The sequence below is a fragment of the Melospiza georgiana genome, chromosome 21 (assembly GCF_028018845.1).
Source record: "Melospiza georgiana isolate bMelGeo1 chromosome 21, bMelGeo1.pri, whole genome shotgun sequence".
Classification (NCBI taxonomy): domain Eukaryota; kingdom Metazoa; phylum Chordata; class Aves; order Passeriformes; family Passerellidae; genus Melospiza; species Melospiza georgiana.
This window is the reverse complement of record NC_080450.1, coordinates 580,505-595,774: the sequence shown is the minus strand read 5'-3', so window position 1 is coordinate 595,774 and position 15,270 is coordinate 580,505. Positions and strand designations below refer to the sequence as shown.

Genomic DNA, 15,270 nt, shown 5'->3' with positions numbered 1-15,270 from the left:
GGGTTCCTGGGGCACTGATGGGGCTGAAGGAGAGGGATGCTGTGCCCACCACCCCAGGCATGGGGCTGCTGGGTGCTTGTCACTGTCAGACATGAAATAACACGACACAGACACGCTGCTGTTTCCACGGTAAAAAGGGGAAGTTTATTTTTTGACTCTAACATTTATAGATTTCCAAAAGTGACAGTGGATTGGAGGGTGACAGTGCCACCTCTCCAATGACACTGGACAAACCAACAGCCCATCAAATTTCTCCTCCTCCGTAAAAGAATGCAAGCCAATGAGTTATTTACAGAAAGTGTGTGAGAAAGTTCATTACAAGAATGTAAGCATCAGAAGGCTTAGGAAATCTTAAAAACCAGGGTGGCAGGGGCTGATGCTGCTTGGCTGCCCTGGGCTGAGCCCCTGGCCTGGCCAGCACAGGCTCCCCAGTGCCCAGGGCATGTCACTGACATCCAGCTCACATCCCAGCCCCATGCACACATGGGCAGGCAGCACTGACTGTGACAGGTTAGTGGTGATGATGATGGTGATGATGATCACTGATTTTAACCCTTCCTCCCCTTGCCTGTGTTTTCCAGAGCGCCCCGTGCGAGCGCCGCGGGAGGAGCTGGGCTCAGTAAAAGGTACGGAGGGTTGGGGTCCCACCAGGGGCTGCCTTGGCTGCTCTGGCTGCTCCCGGGGTCCCTCCTGCATCCAAACCTGCGTGTGTGGGCTGGCAGGGCAGGGCAGGGCAGGGCCTGGGGCTCAGGGATGGGGCTGGGGGCACAGAGCTGCTCCCGGGGTCCCTCCCGCATCCCAACCTGCGTGTGTGGGCTGGCAGGGAGCTTGGCACGGGCAGGGCAGGGCCTGGGGCTCAGGGATGGGGCTGGGGGCACGGAGCTGCTCCCGGGGTCCCTCCCGCATCCAAACCTGCGTGTGTGGGGTGGCAGGGCAGGGCCTGGGGCTCAGGGATGGGGCTGGGGGCACAGAGCTGCTCCCGGGGTCCCTCCTGCATCCAAACCTGCGTGTGTGGGCTGGCAGGGCAGGGCAGGGCAGGGCAGGGCAGGGCCTGGGGCTCAGGGACGGGGCTGGGGGCACAGAGCTGCTCCCGGGGTCCCTGCTGCATCCCAACCTGTGTGTGTGGGGTGGCAGGGAGCTTGGCACGGGCAGGGCAGGGCCTGGGGCTCAGGGATGGGGCTGGGGGCACAGAGCTGCTCCCGGGGTCCCTCCCGCATCCCAACCTGCGTGTGTGGGCTGGCAGGGAGCTTGGCACGGGCAGGGCAGGGCAGGGCAGGGCCTGGGGCTCAGGGATGGGGCTGGGGGCACGGAGCTGCTCCCGGGGTCCCTCCTGCATCCAAACCTGCGTGTGTGGGGTGGCAGGGGCCCTGTTCTGCGGCAGTTGCTCACCCAGGAGATGTTTGTCCCCAGGGTTCTGGGAGGGTCACCACAGCTCACAGTGTCCCAGGCTGAGGCAGGGCATGGCTGATGTGAGTGGAAGGTGAACCAGAGCAGGTGCCCTCTGCCAGCCTGTGCCCGCTGCTCAGCTGTGGGTGGCTCCTTCCTGTGCCACCCTCACATCTCTGGACTTTGCAGCACCAGGAGGAGCCCATCACAGAGGGGACACTGCATCCCCCAGGGTCCATCCCACTGAGGACAGCCAAAGCCAGTGGAGTAGAGGGGCAGGGAAAGCTGAGGGGCTGCAGAGGATGAGTGTGGTGCATCATCCACAGCTCTGGGCCCTGCCAGGGGCTGGGGGTGCCAGGGCGTGCCAGAGGCAGTGGCACTGTGCTGCAGGAGCTGCTCACATGCAGGGCTGTGAAGGGGAACACTCCCATCCTTGGCACACACAGGACAAGGATGGAGGTGACCTGCTGGGAGGGGACTGTGCTCTGGAAGGGACCTGAGATCCCGTGGGAAATGTGGAAAAAGAGCTGCCAGGAGGAGCAGGAAGGGTGGGAGCAGAGTGTGCAGGGAGTGAGGATGGACAGGAGGAGCAGGAAGGGTGGGAGCAGGGTGTGCAGGGAGTGAGGATGGACAGGAGGAGCAGGAGGGGTGGGAGCAGGATGTGCAGGGAGTGAGGATGGACGGGAGGAAGGGTGGGAGCAGAGTGTGCAGGGAGTGAGGATGGACAGGAGGAGCAGGAAGGGTGGGAGCAGGGTGTGCAGGGAGTGAGGATGGACAGGAGGAAGGCTGGTGGGAGCAGGGTGTGCAGGGAGTGAGGATGGACAGGAGGAAGGCTGGTGGGAGCAGGGTGTGCAGGGAGCCAGGATGGACAGGAGGAAGGCTGGTGGGAGCAGGGTGTGCAGGGAGTGAGGATGGACAGGAGGAAGGCTGGTGGGAGCAGGGTGTGCAGGGAGCCAGGATGGACAGGAGGAAGGCTGGTGGGAGCGGGGTGTGCAGGGAGCCAGGATGGACAGGAGGAAGGCTGTCCTGTGCTGGGCTGTGCTGTGGGCCTGGGACACTGCTCAGCTGCAGGGGAGGCTGTGGGGCCGGGCTGCCCCAGCCCTGTGCTTGCTGGTGTCTCAGTGGTTCACTCCCCATTGAGGAGGGGGCTTTGCTGCCCCCAGTGCCCCGCTGTGGGTGGGTGGGGGGCACGGCTCAGCCCTGGGCTGCAGGGATCTGCGGTGGCCCTGGCTGTGTCTGCAGGAGGGGAGGGCAGCAGGGTGGGGGTCCTGCAGCTCAGCTGCCCCTGCCCGCTCTGGGTGGGAGGTTTGGGGTCTGCACAGGGGCTCTGGGCTCTGTTGGTGTGGCTGTAGAAGGAGAGGGTGGGATGGAGCTGGTCAGGGAGCTGGGGAGGTGCTGTGCTGCTGCCCCTGCCCAGTCTGTCTGCTGTTGATGGAGGGGTTTCATTCTGCTGCGTTCATTCTGGGCCCCTCTGTCTGTCTGTCTGTCTGTCTGTCCCATACTGCAGGGCTGGGGGCTCTGGCAGGGCTGGGGGCACCCCAAGTCGCAGCTGGGGCACAGAGAGAGAGGAAAGGGTTGGGATCACAGAGATATAGGAGGGAGCAGGGAGCCCCCCGCCCCAGCTGCCTGCAGTGGTGCCTCCGCTACTTTATCACCCTCTCCTGGTGCTGAATTATTGAGAGTGTTGCTCTCGATTATTGCCGTGCTGGAGGAGAGCTGCCTCCAGCCTGGTGCTGCTCTGAATGTGATTATGGGGCTGTGGATGTCAGAGCCAGCTGGGCCCCCGAGACCAATCTGCTGCCCCCCTCACTGCTGTGCTTCCCTTATCCTTATTTATTCCCTCCCTCCCCGCCTGGCTCAGCGCTCGTGGTCCCCCTGCTCCTTCCAGTGTGTGCCCCTGGAGCACAGGGACTGAGAGCCTGAGGAGCAGCACTGCCTGCCTGCCAAGCCAGGGACAGCGGGGGCTGGTGTGCAGGACCCCAGACCCATCCCAGGGCCAGGCCCCGGTGCCAAGGGTGGCTGAGGTTTGTGTGCAGGACCCTGACCCATCCCAGGGCCAGGCTGTGTCTCCCAGGCCTGCACTGTGTGCCAGGGGCAGCAGGGGCTCGTGTGCAGGACCCTGACCCATCCCGGGGTGGCTCAGACCCCTCCTGCTGTGTGCCCTGTGCTGGCACCTGGGGTGGCTCAGACCCCTCCTGCCGTGTGCCCTGTGCTGGCACCTGGGGCTGCTGCTGAAGCCCCCCTGTGTGGGGCACAGGGCTGCCAGTTCAGAGGCTGCATTTCTTGGGTTCGGTCACAGCCCCCTCCTCACCTGGCGAGGTCATACCTGGTGCTCCACCTTTGGGATTCAGAGCAGGGGCTCAGAGTGTCTCCAGTGACCTCTGAGAGCTGCTGGAGGAGGAGGACGGAGCAGGGACAGATGGAAGGTTTAACAGGGTGCCAGGGAGCCTTGTCAGCCCTCCTCGCTGCCCCAGCTTGGGGCAGGGACCATCCCTGTGGTGCTGGGGACGTGGGGCCTTCCTTGCCATGGGATGGATGCTCCTTGTCACACAGCAGCTCTGATCTGTCAGTGCCTTCATCTAATTGCTTGATGTCTTTGCATAACTACTAATGAGCTTCTAATTAATGAATGCCTTGGCTTGGGGGCATTTTGAGTGGGTGGCAGGAGAGGATTAGGCTGGTGCTGCTGTCCCTGGGTGCTGTGGGCTGCCAGCACTGCCCTCACAGGGTGACCCCGGGGCTGGAGCACTCGATGGCCCTGAGGCAGAGGCTGTGTCCTGCCTGATCTGCAGCTCCTTGGCAGCTCTCAGGAGTGCCAGCACCCAGCTTTGCCCTGTGGGCAGTGCTGCAGGGACCAGGGGGTCCCACCAAGCACCAGCAGCCCCCAGGACACCCAGTGCCCCCGTGGCTGTGTGCTGTGCCCCCATGGCAGGTCCAGGACATGGCATCATGGCATCATCCTCTCTTCTGGGAGAGGAAGCACGGGGCTCCCAGTGCTGCCAGGTGTTGGAATCCCACTGCATCCTGTGGGTGGGAATCTGGGCACGGAGCTGGGCCAGCTCTGGGCTGGCAGCAGCTCTGACAGGTGCCCAGGGCTGGGTGCAGTGCCCTTGGCACCTGGATGTGCCACAGCTGTGCTCAGTGGGGCTGGGGGCTCCAGGCAGACCCCTGGGCTGGTTCCTCGTGGATGAAGCTCGCAGATGTCCCAGGGTGTCCCTTGGAGGAGGCCTGAGCCTTTCTGCCCTTTCCCAAGGAGAGGATGGCACCGCTGTGGCTGCCTCGGGCCCCTCCCAGCAGCTCTGCCCTGTGCAGCACGTCCCTCCCGGTGCCTGGAGCAGCCAGATGGGCTGTGCTGTCCCTGGCAGGCTCCCTCGGGGGTCTGGGTGTGTGCCCACCAGTGCTCCCAGTGCAGGCTCTGTCCCTTGGCCGAGGCCACTCCTGTCCCGGTGCCGTGTTGTTCTCCCTCTTCCAGAAAACAAAACCAAGGAGCCCTGAAGGGTTCATTTAAAATAAATAAAGAACTGGGAATTGTGCTGATTTGAAGGAAAGGCAGCCCCATCCTGAGCGGGGGAGCGCAGTGCCAGCCCGGCCCCGAAGGGCAGAGAGGGATGTGCTGAGAACTGCAGCCCTGTGCAACTTCAGCCTTTGATCGTATATCTCACACGTGCCCTTTGCTTTCCCTCTGCTGATATTTATTAGGTTTAATTTTACTGGGACATGGCTGTAAGTGAGACAGATGGAATGGGGTCTGTGCGCCTGGTGAACACATCTTAATTAAACAGATAAATAAACTTTCCTTCCAGGAGGCTTCAGTTTCGGAGGGGCTCCTCGGGGGCTGCGGCTCTGCGGGGCGGGCACAGCCCTGGTGCCACCACTGCTGGCTGGCGCTGTGGCACGGTGTCACCGGGAGCAGCAGGGCGAGGTGGTGCCAGCAAGGTGTCCCTCTGAGCTGCCAGGGTGCCACCCTGCCCATCAGTGTGCCCCGGGCTCCCCGCTGCAGAGGGACATCTCTGCGGCCGGGCACGCCTTGGGGACGGCAGGAGCAGGGGGAGAGGAGACTCCAGCTCTGCTCAGCTCCCAGAGCTGTGCCCATTCCGCTGCTGGCTCAGGGCAGTGCCAGCACGGCCAGGAATGCCTTTGAGTCACCCTGGCCGGAGCGGCGCGGGGGAGGATGGGCACATTACCTCATCCTGGAGCCGCTCCTGCCTCACGTGGTGCGCTTGGTTGGGCACCGCAAGGCCGCCGTGCCAGGCGTGCCCTGCCGTTGTCACCTCCAGAGCTGCAGTGAGCCAGAGCGGCCCGGGGCCTTTGGAGCTGCCTGCTCGGGGTGCCCCTGCCCTGCACGGGGTCTGTGGGGTGTGTGCGGGTTCCTGGGGAGCCCCTCTCCCCTCAGCTGCACCGAGGGCTGTGCAGGGACGCACTTGTCGTTTCAGAGCTGTCCCACATCCTTCCCTGGTGCTGGAGTGCACAGAGGGCATGGCACGGGAGGGAAGGGAAGCTGGGCACCAGCAGGAGAGCGGGGTTTGAGCACCAGGGTGTGCCAACGGGGCCACAGCATCTGTCCTGGTCCTTGGAGCAGCTGTGGTGGGCACCCACGGGGAGCAGTGCCTGGGGATGCTGTTGGCAGCAGATGTCACTGCTGGACCTTTTTGGTGCCCAGTTCCACAAGGTGGTGGTGGTGACAAAGCCTCCCCCGGGCCTGGCATCCCCTCCCTGCAGTCCCCTTGGAGTGCATTCCCCCGGTGTCAGGACCTGCTGGGAGGGGCTGGCACCCCCTTGGCCCCACACACCTCTTTCTCAGGGTGGCTCTTGCAGATCTGCTTGCAGCAGGCTCTCCCTGTGCCTCCGGGCCAGCCGTGCCACGCGCACGCTGCTGCTCTGGAGTGTCTGCAGCAGGAGCCGTAGCACTGCGAGTGTACCAGGACACTGCAGCATGTCACTGTGCCTGGGGATACTGTGGAAAATCCCAGCTCCGAACGGCTGCTCGTGTGCTGGAGGCTCCGGCAGGGACCGAGCATCAGCAGCTGCTGGCACAGCCCTGCCTTTGTGCATCACATTTGGCCGAGACGGGAGCCGAGCCGAGCCCAGGTTTCGTTTCCTCCATGCCCCAGCACAATGCCGGCCTGGCAGCCTCGGCGCTGCCGCGGCTCCGGGGCTGGGCACGGCGCTGGGCACCGGGGAGGGACCCACGGCAGCGCCGGGGCTGAGCGGGGCCGGGATGGTGGAGGTGGGACGGGACCCGAGCGAGCACACCCGGCCGTCCCTCGCGGGCGCTGGCACGCAGAACATCGCCGTGGCAGCTGTGGCAGCGGCCGGGGTGGTGTGGATGCGTCAGGGCAGCACCGCAGGGCACCGGGAAACGCCCGAGCACCTCTGGAGCCCTGCTGGGACTGACCTGTGCCCGGCAGCGGGCGGATCCTGGGGCAGAGGGTCCCCATGGCTCGGGGGAGCGCAGGGAGGCAGTGCCAGGGGCAGGCCCCGTGTCACCCCATGGAGGAGGGCCCCATGTCACCCCAACGGGCAGGGGTCCCTGTGTCACCCCAACGGGCAGGGGTCCCTGTGTCACCCCAAGGGGCAAGAGTCCCATGTGACCCCAGGGACAGGGGTCCCGCAGCCCTCCGTGCCAGGGGGACGGGCAGGCAGGCGGGGCTCCCTGGGCTCCCACACCTTGGCAGGGCAGGGCAGTGGTGCCCGGGGCATGCGGGCGGCGGTGAGGTGCGGCCGGCCGGGCAGGGCCCGCTGCGGGGCCGTGCGGGGCCGTGGCTCCGGTGGCTCCGGTGGCCCCGCTGGCCCCGGTGGCCCCGGAGGCGGAGCCGGGGCTGCCGCACGGTCCCGGAGCGCCGGCGGCTCGCAGCGGGAGCGCGGCGGAGCGCACGTGTGCGGCGGGCGGGGTGCGCACGGGGGATCCCCGGCAGCCCCGCCGCCCGCCCCGCACGGCTCCGCGGCCCCGGAGCCCCGGTAAGAGCCCCGCTGCCCGGGAGGGAGCCGGCCCTGCCCGCCCGGCCCATCCTGCCCCGCTGCCTCCCCAGCGTGCGGCCGGGCGGCGGGGAAGCCATCTGCAGCGCGGCGGCGGCGGAGGGGTTAAGTGCGGGATCAGCTGTTCTCATGTCATTACGGATTCTCTTCATTTTATACAGAGCTCTGTTTGATGTCTGAATGCACAGGGGACTCCCCCTCCTCCTCCAACTCCCACCCCTTTTATTTCGCTCCCGAGCCCTCTCTCCTTCCTCCTCCCCTTCCTTTCTCTCCCGCTCCGCTCTGGCTCACGCACACCCTTTGCAGACCGTGCGCTCAGTGCCAGTGTCTAATGGCCCCGAAGTGAAGAGCCAGGCGCTGCTCCGGCGGCGGCGCGGCCGGCCTGCCGCAGATGAACCCTCCTAACTAGCGCCGAGGGGTCGGGAGGGACGGCGAGCAGGGGAGAGCCCGAGGGGCCAGCCGGGAAGACGAGGATAGCGGTGGATAGCGGTGTGCGGAAGAGGACGGACCCGCGAGCAGCTCCACGGCTACCTGTCGACACATGCTGTGCTCCATGGCTAACTCGGGCTGCCTCCTTGTCTCCAACTCAGGCATGCTTCCTCACTCTCTCCCCTGTCCTCCAGCCTTCCTCTACCTCCAACAGGTAAGCCACCCTCTCCAGGGGATTTTTTTGCTTTCCGGTTCGCACGTGTTTGTGGCTGGTTCCCTCTCGGCAGAGGGTAAGAGCTTGGCAGCTTCTCGCAGCCTCCCCGCTCCAGCCCCGGGAGCCGGGGATGCTCTTGGCAGCTCGGCCGCAGCTTTGGGGTCTCTCGGTTTGCCCAGGGGGAGCAGGGCCAGGGCAGCGGGCGGGCAGTGCGGGCAGGGCAGTGCGGGCAGGGCAGGGCAGGGCAGGGCCGCCGGCGCGGCTCCAGCGCTCCCGCCTCGTGATGATGGATGCTCGGTGAGGAACGAGGCTCCTGCGCGGCCTGAGCAGAAGGGAAGTGATGAGCTCGTGTGTGCACACGTGTGTGCACTGTGTGTGCGTGCCCACGGCCGGGCATTGGCTGTCCCGCTGTCACTGGAGGTGCTGCAAAGGGGCTGGGGGCACGTGGTGCCAGGCGGGTGCCAGGCTTGGGTTTGCCAGCCCAGAGAGAGGCTGCTGAGGTTGTCAGTTTGGTCCTTCACCTGGGCCAAGGTTCCTCTGTCCCACAGGGCTGCCCTGGTCCCTGTGCTGGACCCTGACTGCCGGGTTTCTGGGCCCACCGTCCCAGGGGAAGCGCGGCTTGGGAGAGGCAGCATCTTCCTCAAATGCCTCCGTGCTGCGTCGGAAATCCCGTCTGCCAGCCAGGCAAACCACTCCATTTGTGCTTTCAGGAGTTTAAAAATTCATGGCATCCTCGCTGCGCTCGGCGTGGCCGGCGCGGTTCAGCCAGCGGCGAGGACGGGCACGCGGGTGCCAACCAACAGCCCTCACCCAGCGAGGAGGCCGAGGAGCGCCGCGTCCCTCGGGGTGTCTGTGCCCGGTGTCCGAGCGGGGTCGTGGCCAGAGCGTGGCCAGCGGTGGTGGGCATGGCGAGGCCCAGGTGTCTCTCCCATTCCGGCGCTGGCCGTGGGCACGGGGGCTGCGGCAGGGCTGCCGAGGCAGGCCTGGGATTTATTGCACCCAGAGCCCGGGGACAGCCAGGGCTGAGCTGGGTTTCACCCTTCCCAGAGCTGCCCTGAGCTCCCTGTGCCTGCTGCACACCTGTCCCTGCACGCCTGCCCATCCCAGGGATGGTTTCTGTCCCTGGGAAGGAGCACAGGGATGCTCTGGAGGGGCAGCCAGTGCAGGGCCCTGTCTGCAGCCTGGGGGATGCCCCTCTCCAGCTGGGATCCCCTGTCCCTGGCCACACTAGGGGCTCAGCCGTGCTCCCCTTTGCCCTGTGGAGCGCTCTGGCAGGGCTTGGCCTGGCTCTGGCAGCAGTGGCAGTGACAGCACGGCCCAACGGGTGCTCCCAGTGCCTGCAGGGCTGGGAGAGGGGAGCTGCAGCTCCCTGGGAGGCAGGAACTTCCCTGGGCGTGCAGCTCTGGCCCTGGCAGCCCCCGGCTCCCCCATCACCCTGCCTGGTTTGCTTTGACCGTGGTGTTCTGCATCTCTTCCTCCCTGCTCTCCCAGCAGCCTCCTGCTCCTTGGCAGCAGCTCTGCACTTGTGAGCCAGGAGGAGGGTTTTGTTACAGGATCTGGAGTTGGATTTTCACCCGGCTGATGAGCACGATGGAGGTGAAAATCTCCGTCCCCTTCCTGGGGTTTATGCTGAGCTGAGGTTCTGCACCCAGCACCTGGGGACAGGTGTTCCTGATGAGTGTCACAGCAAGGTGTCAGGGACAGGGACATCACTGGAGGCCATCACTGGGGCAGGGCATGGGCCATGTGTGGCTGATGGGCCCCTCAGTGGCTGTGCCTGGCTCCTGCTTTGGCTCTGAGTTTGCTCTGGGTTTTAGGCTGCCCACCTGTGCCACCTGCGCCCCAGGAGCACACAGGGATCAATGCTGCTCTGCCTGAGGCATGTGCCCACCCCAGAGCGGCTCTGCCAGCTGGCCTGGCTCACCTCTGTGTGCCTGAGAGGGTTCGTTTCACCTGACTTTCCCTGAGTTGGCTGTGCCGTGGGGCCTGGGGGGACTTGGTTGTGACCCCCCCTGGGTTATGGGTCCCTGCCCAAACCCTTTATGGGTTTGTAAGGAGGTGTCCCATGGTGGTGCCTGGGCCGGTGACCGGGACTGAGTCTGCTGGGCTGGCCAGCTGGTCAGGAGCTGGGTAATGCCCAGGTGTGCACGCGGTGAGTGTCCCCATGCCCTGCAGACAGGGCTCTCCCTGCCAGGAGCCTGTGCCTGGGGTGGTTCCTGAGGATGTTCTGTAGCTCCAGCCCCAGCGTTTGCAGCTGGGCTGGGATTTCAGGGGATGACCAAGTAATGAAGCGCTCAGCTAAACTTCAGTTCTTCCGGCACCAGGGAGGGCTCAGCAGTGCCAGTGGCCCTTGCAGGAGCTGGGGTGCCTCTCAGCTCACTCTGCTCCATTTCCCCCGTGTGGCCACCCTGGCCTGGCTTTAGGAGCCTTGGGTCTGTGGCATTCTGGGCTGTGCAGCCACACCGTGCCCAGCACTGCCCCTGGCACTGCCCTGCTCCAAGGGCAGGAGTTGTGGAGGGCAGGAGGGCAGGGCCAGGGCAGGCTGGGTGCAGGTCTGCAGCAGAGCAGCCTGGCCCAGAGGGAACGCTGCATCCTTCCCTAGGGCTTGCAGGGACATTTGGCTCTGGCTCAGCGAGGGCCTGGTGTGCAAGGACCCTCTGGTGGCTTCGTTTGGTTAACAAGGATTCAGTCACTGCTCAGAACACATCTCGCTGTTGTGGGTGAGCAGTGATGGCTGCAGGACAGGGCTTGGTGCTGAGCCAGGGCAGACCCTGAGGCTCAGCACCATTGCTGAACCCTGCACAGCCCCGCTGCAGCCCCGTGCAGGTGTGAGCCCAGCCCAGCCCAGCCCAGGCTGACAGCCAGGTGTGTGGGGCTGATGCAGTGCTGTACCCCACATGCCCCCGCTGCAGCCCCGTGCAGGTGTGAGCCCAGCCCAGCCCAGCCCATCTGACAGCCAGGTGTGTGGGGCTGATGCAGTGCTGTACCCCACATGCCCCCGCTGCAGCCCCGTGCAGGTGTGAGCCCAGCCCAGCCCATGCAGGTGTGAGCCCAGCCCAGCCCAGGCTGACAGCCAGGTGTGTGGGGCTGATGCAGTGCTGCTCCTGGCCGGGAGCATCCCCTGCTCCCAGTCACACCTGCCCAGGAGCCCAGGCTGACAGCCAGGTGTGTGGGGCTGATGCAGTGCTGCCCCTGGCCGGGAACATCCCCTGCTCCCAGTCACACCTGCCCAGGAGCCCAGGCTGAGCAGCGCTGGGAAGCAGCCTCTGCAAACCCTGCTTGGAAAATTCCTTTCCAGAAGGGCTGCTGCCAGCTTTAGCGTGGTGTATTTTTAGGGAGCGGGTCTATTCCGAGCGGTTTCGGCAGCGGGCACGTTTCACACCGGGTTTGTCCCCCTGCCCGTGTGGGACCCGGCACGGCAGCTCCTGCTCTGCCCAGGCTGTGCCAGCTGCCCTGCCCATGAGCACAGGCCCTAAAACCCCAAAACATGTTTTCTGCTTCGGGTTCCTTCATACTGAAAACACTGACATTAATTTTAGCTTTGCAAAGCTGCTTTTCCCACAATAGCTGTGATTTTGGCCCACACTGCCTGGCAGTGCTCTTTTTATAGGTATATTCCTATTTTTATGCTATAGTGATGGGTGAATGAGTAGATTAAATTAGATTTAGTATCTGTCATTCCTTAAAGCATCGCATGCAGTCGGAGGGGGGTGTAACAAAGACAGGCTAATTAGCAGAGCGGGTGCAGGGCCCCCCCAGCAGTTCCACCAGCTGCACACCCTGGCCCTGGGGCTGCCCCCGCTCAGGGGCCACCATGCCCACGCCAAGGTGCTTTGGAACGTGGCTTTGTGTGCAGCCAGGGCTGGGCAGGGTGCTGGGTGCTCAGCTGGGCACCTCCAGGAGCCCCAGGGTCCCTTGGCTGCTGTCCCCACGGGGATGGGGGACACGGTGTGGAGACACTGTGTCTGTGGCATGGTGGGCTGCCCTGGAGGAGCCAGGGGCACCAAGGGGCACCGTAGCCCCTCCAGGAAGGGCATTGGTCACTTCAGTGCTGCTGGTGTTTGTAGGCAGCTGTGGAGCTGGGTGCTTGGAGGGCGTGGGGAGCTGTGCCAGTGCTGGGAAGGCTGGCAAGGATGCCTGGGCACAGGAGAACTGAATGTCCAGGGAAGGAGCTGGATCTTCCAGTGCTGCTGTGAGCCAGTGTGTGGTCAGGGGCTGTGCAGTCCTGGCCATGCCGTGGCCACTGACACAGTGAGGTGACAGTGCCATTGAGCAGGCTGGGAGCGGTGGGATGGGAACCCTGGAATGGGAGCTCTGGGATGGGAGCTGTGGGATGGAGCTGTGGGATGGAGCTCTGGGATCTGCAGGATCCCCCCTCCAGTGCCCACGGGCAGCCCTGGCAGGGCTTTAGGCTGCAGCACCTCCCTTGGCATTGCAGGGGCCGGCAGGGAGCAGTGTGAGCAGCGTGCCCCTCGCTCCTGGAGCAGGGGAAGGGTTGTGGTGGGCACCTCAGTGCTGTGGGCACTGCCAGGCTCAGGGCTGTTCCCACAGCAGCCCTGTGTGCCCAGCCAGGATCCACAGCCGGGCTCTCAGCACAGCCTTCAACAGCTCCCGTGGAAAATGCAAACTGGGGAGAAAGGAGTGGGAGCAGGCAACGGTGGCAGCTTATTTGTGATCTGCATTGTGTGGGGAGCCCTTAATTAGAGGTAATTAGACTAATTAACTTGCAAATGAGAAACTCGTCTTTTCCTCCTTTTCTTTTACGAGAAAAAACAGGAAAGACGAACAACAAGATAAATATTGAGGCTAATTAAGTTGTACCTGCTGCAGAGCCCTCCACCCACGGGAGGCCGGGCATGGGTGCCATCCCTGTCCGTGTGTCCTGCTGTCCCCACTCAGAGCTGCTCACACTGCCAGGCATGTGTGCCCATGGCCCTGTGGTCCCCTCTGGTGGAAAGGGACATGGTGTGTGTCCAGGAGGGACATGGTGTGTGTCCAGGAGCTGCTGGGCACAGTGGCCAATGCAAGGACCCAGTGGCCAGGCCCTGGCAGTGGCAGTGCCACAGAGGGCATGGCCCCAGCGCTGTGCCTGGCACACTCCCTGCCAAAGCCATCCCATCCATCAGAATGGAGCCGGGATGTCCCCTCTGACACCACCAGGTGACACACCAGGCCGTTCCCAGCCCCAGGAGCAGGGATGTCCCCTCTGATGTCCCCTCTGATGTCCCCTCTGACACCACCAGGTGACACCGCAGCCATTCCCAGCCCTTCCCTCGGGCCAGCTCCGCTTTCCCCTGCTCTGTGCTGCACAGCCCGGGGGTTCTGTTAGCACAGCCCAGTTCAAATGTCTGATTAGTCTGTAGGAGATCGAGGGGTCAATTTTCCACAGCTCCTTCCTCTCCATTTAACTAATTTAACCGCACGATTGTTACAAATTTCATTTTATTATAGCGCTGCTTCTCAGTCCAATTGAATTACCAAAATCTCATTTTCTCAGAAGTGCTGAATATGTAATTAGAGGAAAAATTATGCTCCTGGCTGCCTATTAGAGAGGGCTGCGTGCAAGCACTGTCCAGGCACACACGGGGTCCCTGGTGCCACAGTGCCCGCACAGGGCCAGCAGGTGCCACCCACAGCTGTGCCAGAGCCCCAGCACGGTGACAGGGCTGACAGTGACAGGGTCTGGGCCAGCAGGTGCCACCCACAGCTGTGCCAGAGCCCCAGCATGGTGACAGGGCTGACAGTGACGGGGCAGTGCCTGTGCTCTGCAGGTGCAGGAGCAGTGTTCAGCTGGGTTCCTGGCGCCCTGTGGGCCAGGTGTGGGGCTGGCAGGGGCGCTGCTGTGGGCTGTGGGAGGTGTGGGGCAGGTGTGGGACCAGCAGTGGCAGGGGAGCTGCTGTGGGATGTGAGAGGTGTCAGGCCAGGGGATGTGGCCATTGATGTCACTGCCCGCAGGTCTGGAGCTGTCTGCACGCAGCCGGGCTCTGGCAGCCCCACGGGAGGGTTCAGGAGCCCCAGCCCTTTCCAGGGGAGCCCAGCAGCTGCCCCCAGGCCCGCAGGAGCAGCAGAGTGCTCGCCATGCCATGCCATGCCATGCCATGCCATGCCATGCCATGCCATGCCATGCCATGCCATGCCATGCCATGCTATGCCATGTGTGGGTATCTGCATCTGGCGCTGCTGCCCGCGGAGCTCAGGGGGTGCTAGGTCAGCTCCAGCCCACCCTGGGCTCTGCAGCCTGGCGTGTGCCTCCTGTGCCACCTGTCACAGCCTGTTGGTGGCCGCTGGGGACAGAGCACTGCTGGGAATCCCAGCCTGAGCACCAGGTCTGACTCGCTCCGGTGCGCCTGGGGGCAGAGCTGTGCCGGGGATGCCAGCAAGGGACTGGTGCCACCGCAGCTGTGCCCGGGCACCGCTGGCGCCAGGTGAGCCCGGCCCCGTGGCAACGTCGGGCAGTGTCAGGGGGAGCCAGAGGGCTGAGCAGGGCTGAGCATCCCAGAGCCCCGTCCGTTCCTGCCCGCTGTGCCCGGCGCTGCCGTGTCCGTCCCGGTGCTGCCGTGTCCGTCCCGGCACTGCCGTGTCCGTCCCGGCGCTGCCGTGTCCGTCGGTCCGTCCCGGTGCTGCCGTGTCCGTCGGTCCGTCCCGGTGCTGCCATGTCTGTCCCGGCGCTGCCGTGTCCGTCGGTCCGTCCCGGTGCTGCCGTGTCCGTCGGTCCGTCCCGGTGCTGCCGTGTCCGTCGGTCCGTCCCGGCGCTGCCGTGTCCGTCGGTCCGTCCCGGTGCTGCCGTGTCCGTCGGTCCGTCCCGGTGCAGGCAGGGGTGGCCGGGAGCCCCCCCCAGCACCCCCGGCTCGCCTTGGTTACACAACATTATCATTTCATAATACTCTGAAATATACATGAAGTTGGCTGAATGCAGATGAAATTGCACCATTTACTTCATGAATATTTCATGAAGCCTCCGCTCCGAAGTTTCCAGCTGGCAGAGCCGGGAGCGGGGCCGGACCGTGCCCCCTGTGCCCGTGCGAGGTGACGGGGACACGCGTGCTGCCCTGTGCCCGGGCCAGCGTCTGTGCCATTGCCTGCCTGTCCTCCCCAGGCTGCCAGGGCAGGGCACAGCAGCGTCTGTGAGCTGGGGACCACGGGGACAAGGGCAGGGGGTGCAGAGTGTGGGAAATGTGTGCCAGCTCAGGAGAACGGTGTTCCCTATGCCAACAGGCTGCTCTGCCTCCCCTGCTCCTCCTCCTCCTCCTCCCCCTCAGGTGCTG

The 15,270-nt window shown here is 64.5% G+C and overlaps 1 protein-coding gene across 10 annotated transcripts in view; it reads left to right on the top strand.

Annotated features, from left to right (window-relative positions):
- Window positions 1–15,270, top strand: part of RBFOX3 (RNA binding fox-1 homolog 3) — a 127,593-nt gene that overhangs the window by 99,454 nt on the left and 12,869 nt on the right. For 6 of the 10 annotated variants that reach the window (XM_058039042.1, XM_058039041.1, XM_058039036.1 and 3 more), the window contains exons 3-4: window positions 582–626; window positions 7,669–8,005. The exons of 1 other annotated variant lie outside the window; for it this stretch is intronic. In XM_058039042.1, coding sequence (XP_057895025.1) covers window positions 7,904–8,005 — 102 coding nt within the window. In that variant the 5' untranslated portion in view covers window positions 582–626; window positions 7,669–7,903. The remainder of the gene's footprint in view (window positions 1–581; window positions 627–7,668; window positions 8,006–15,270) is intronic. 3 more of the 10 variants (XM_058039043.1, XM_058039040.1, XM_058039044.1) reach the window with 3 other exon arrangements.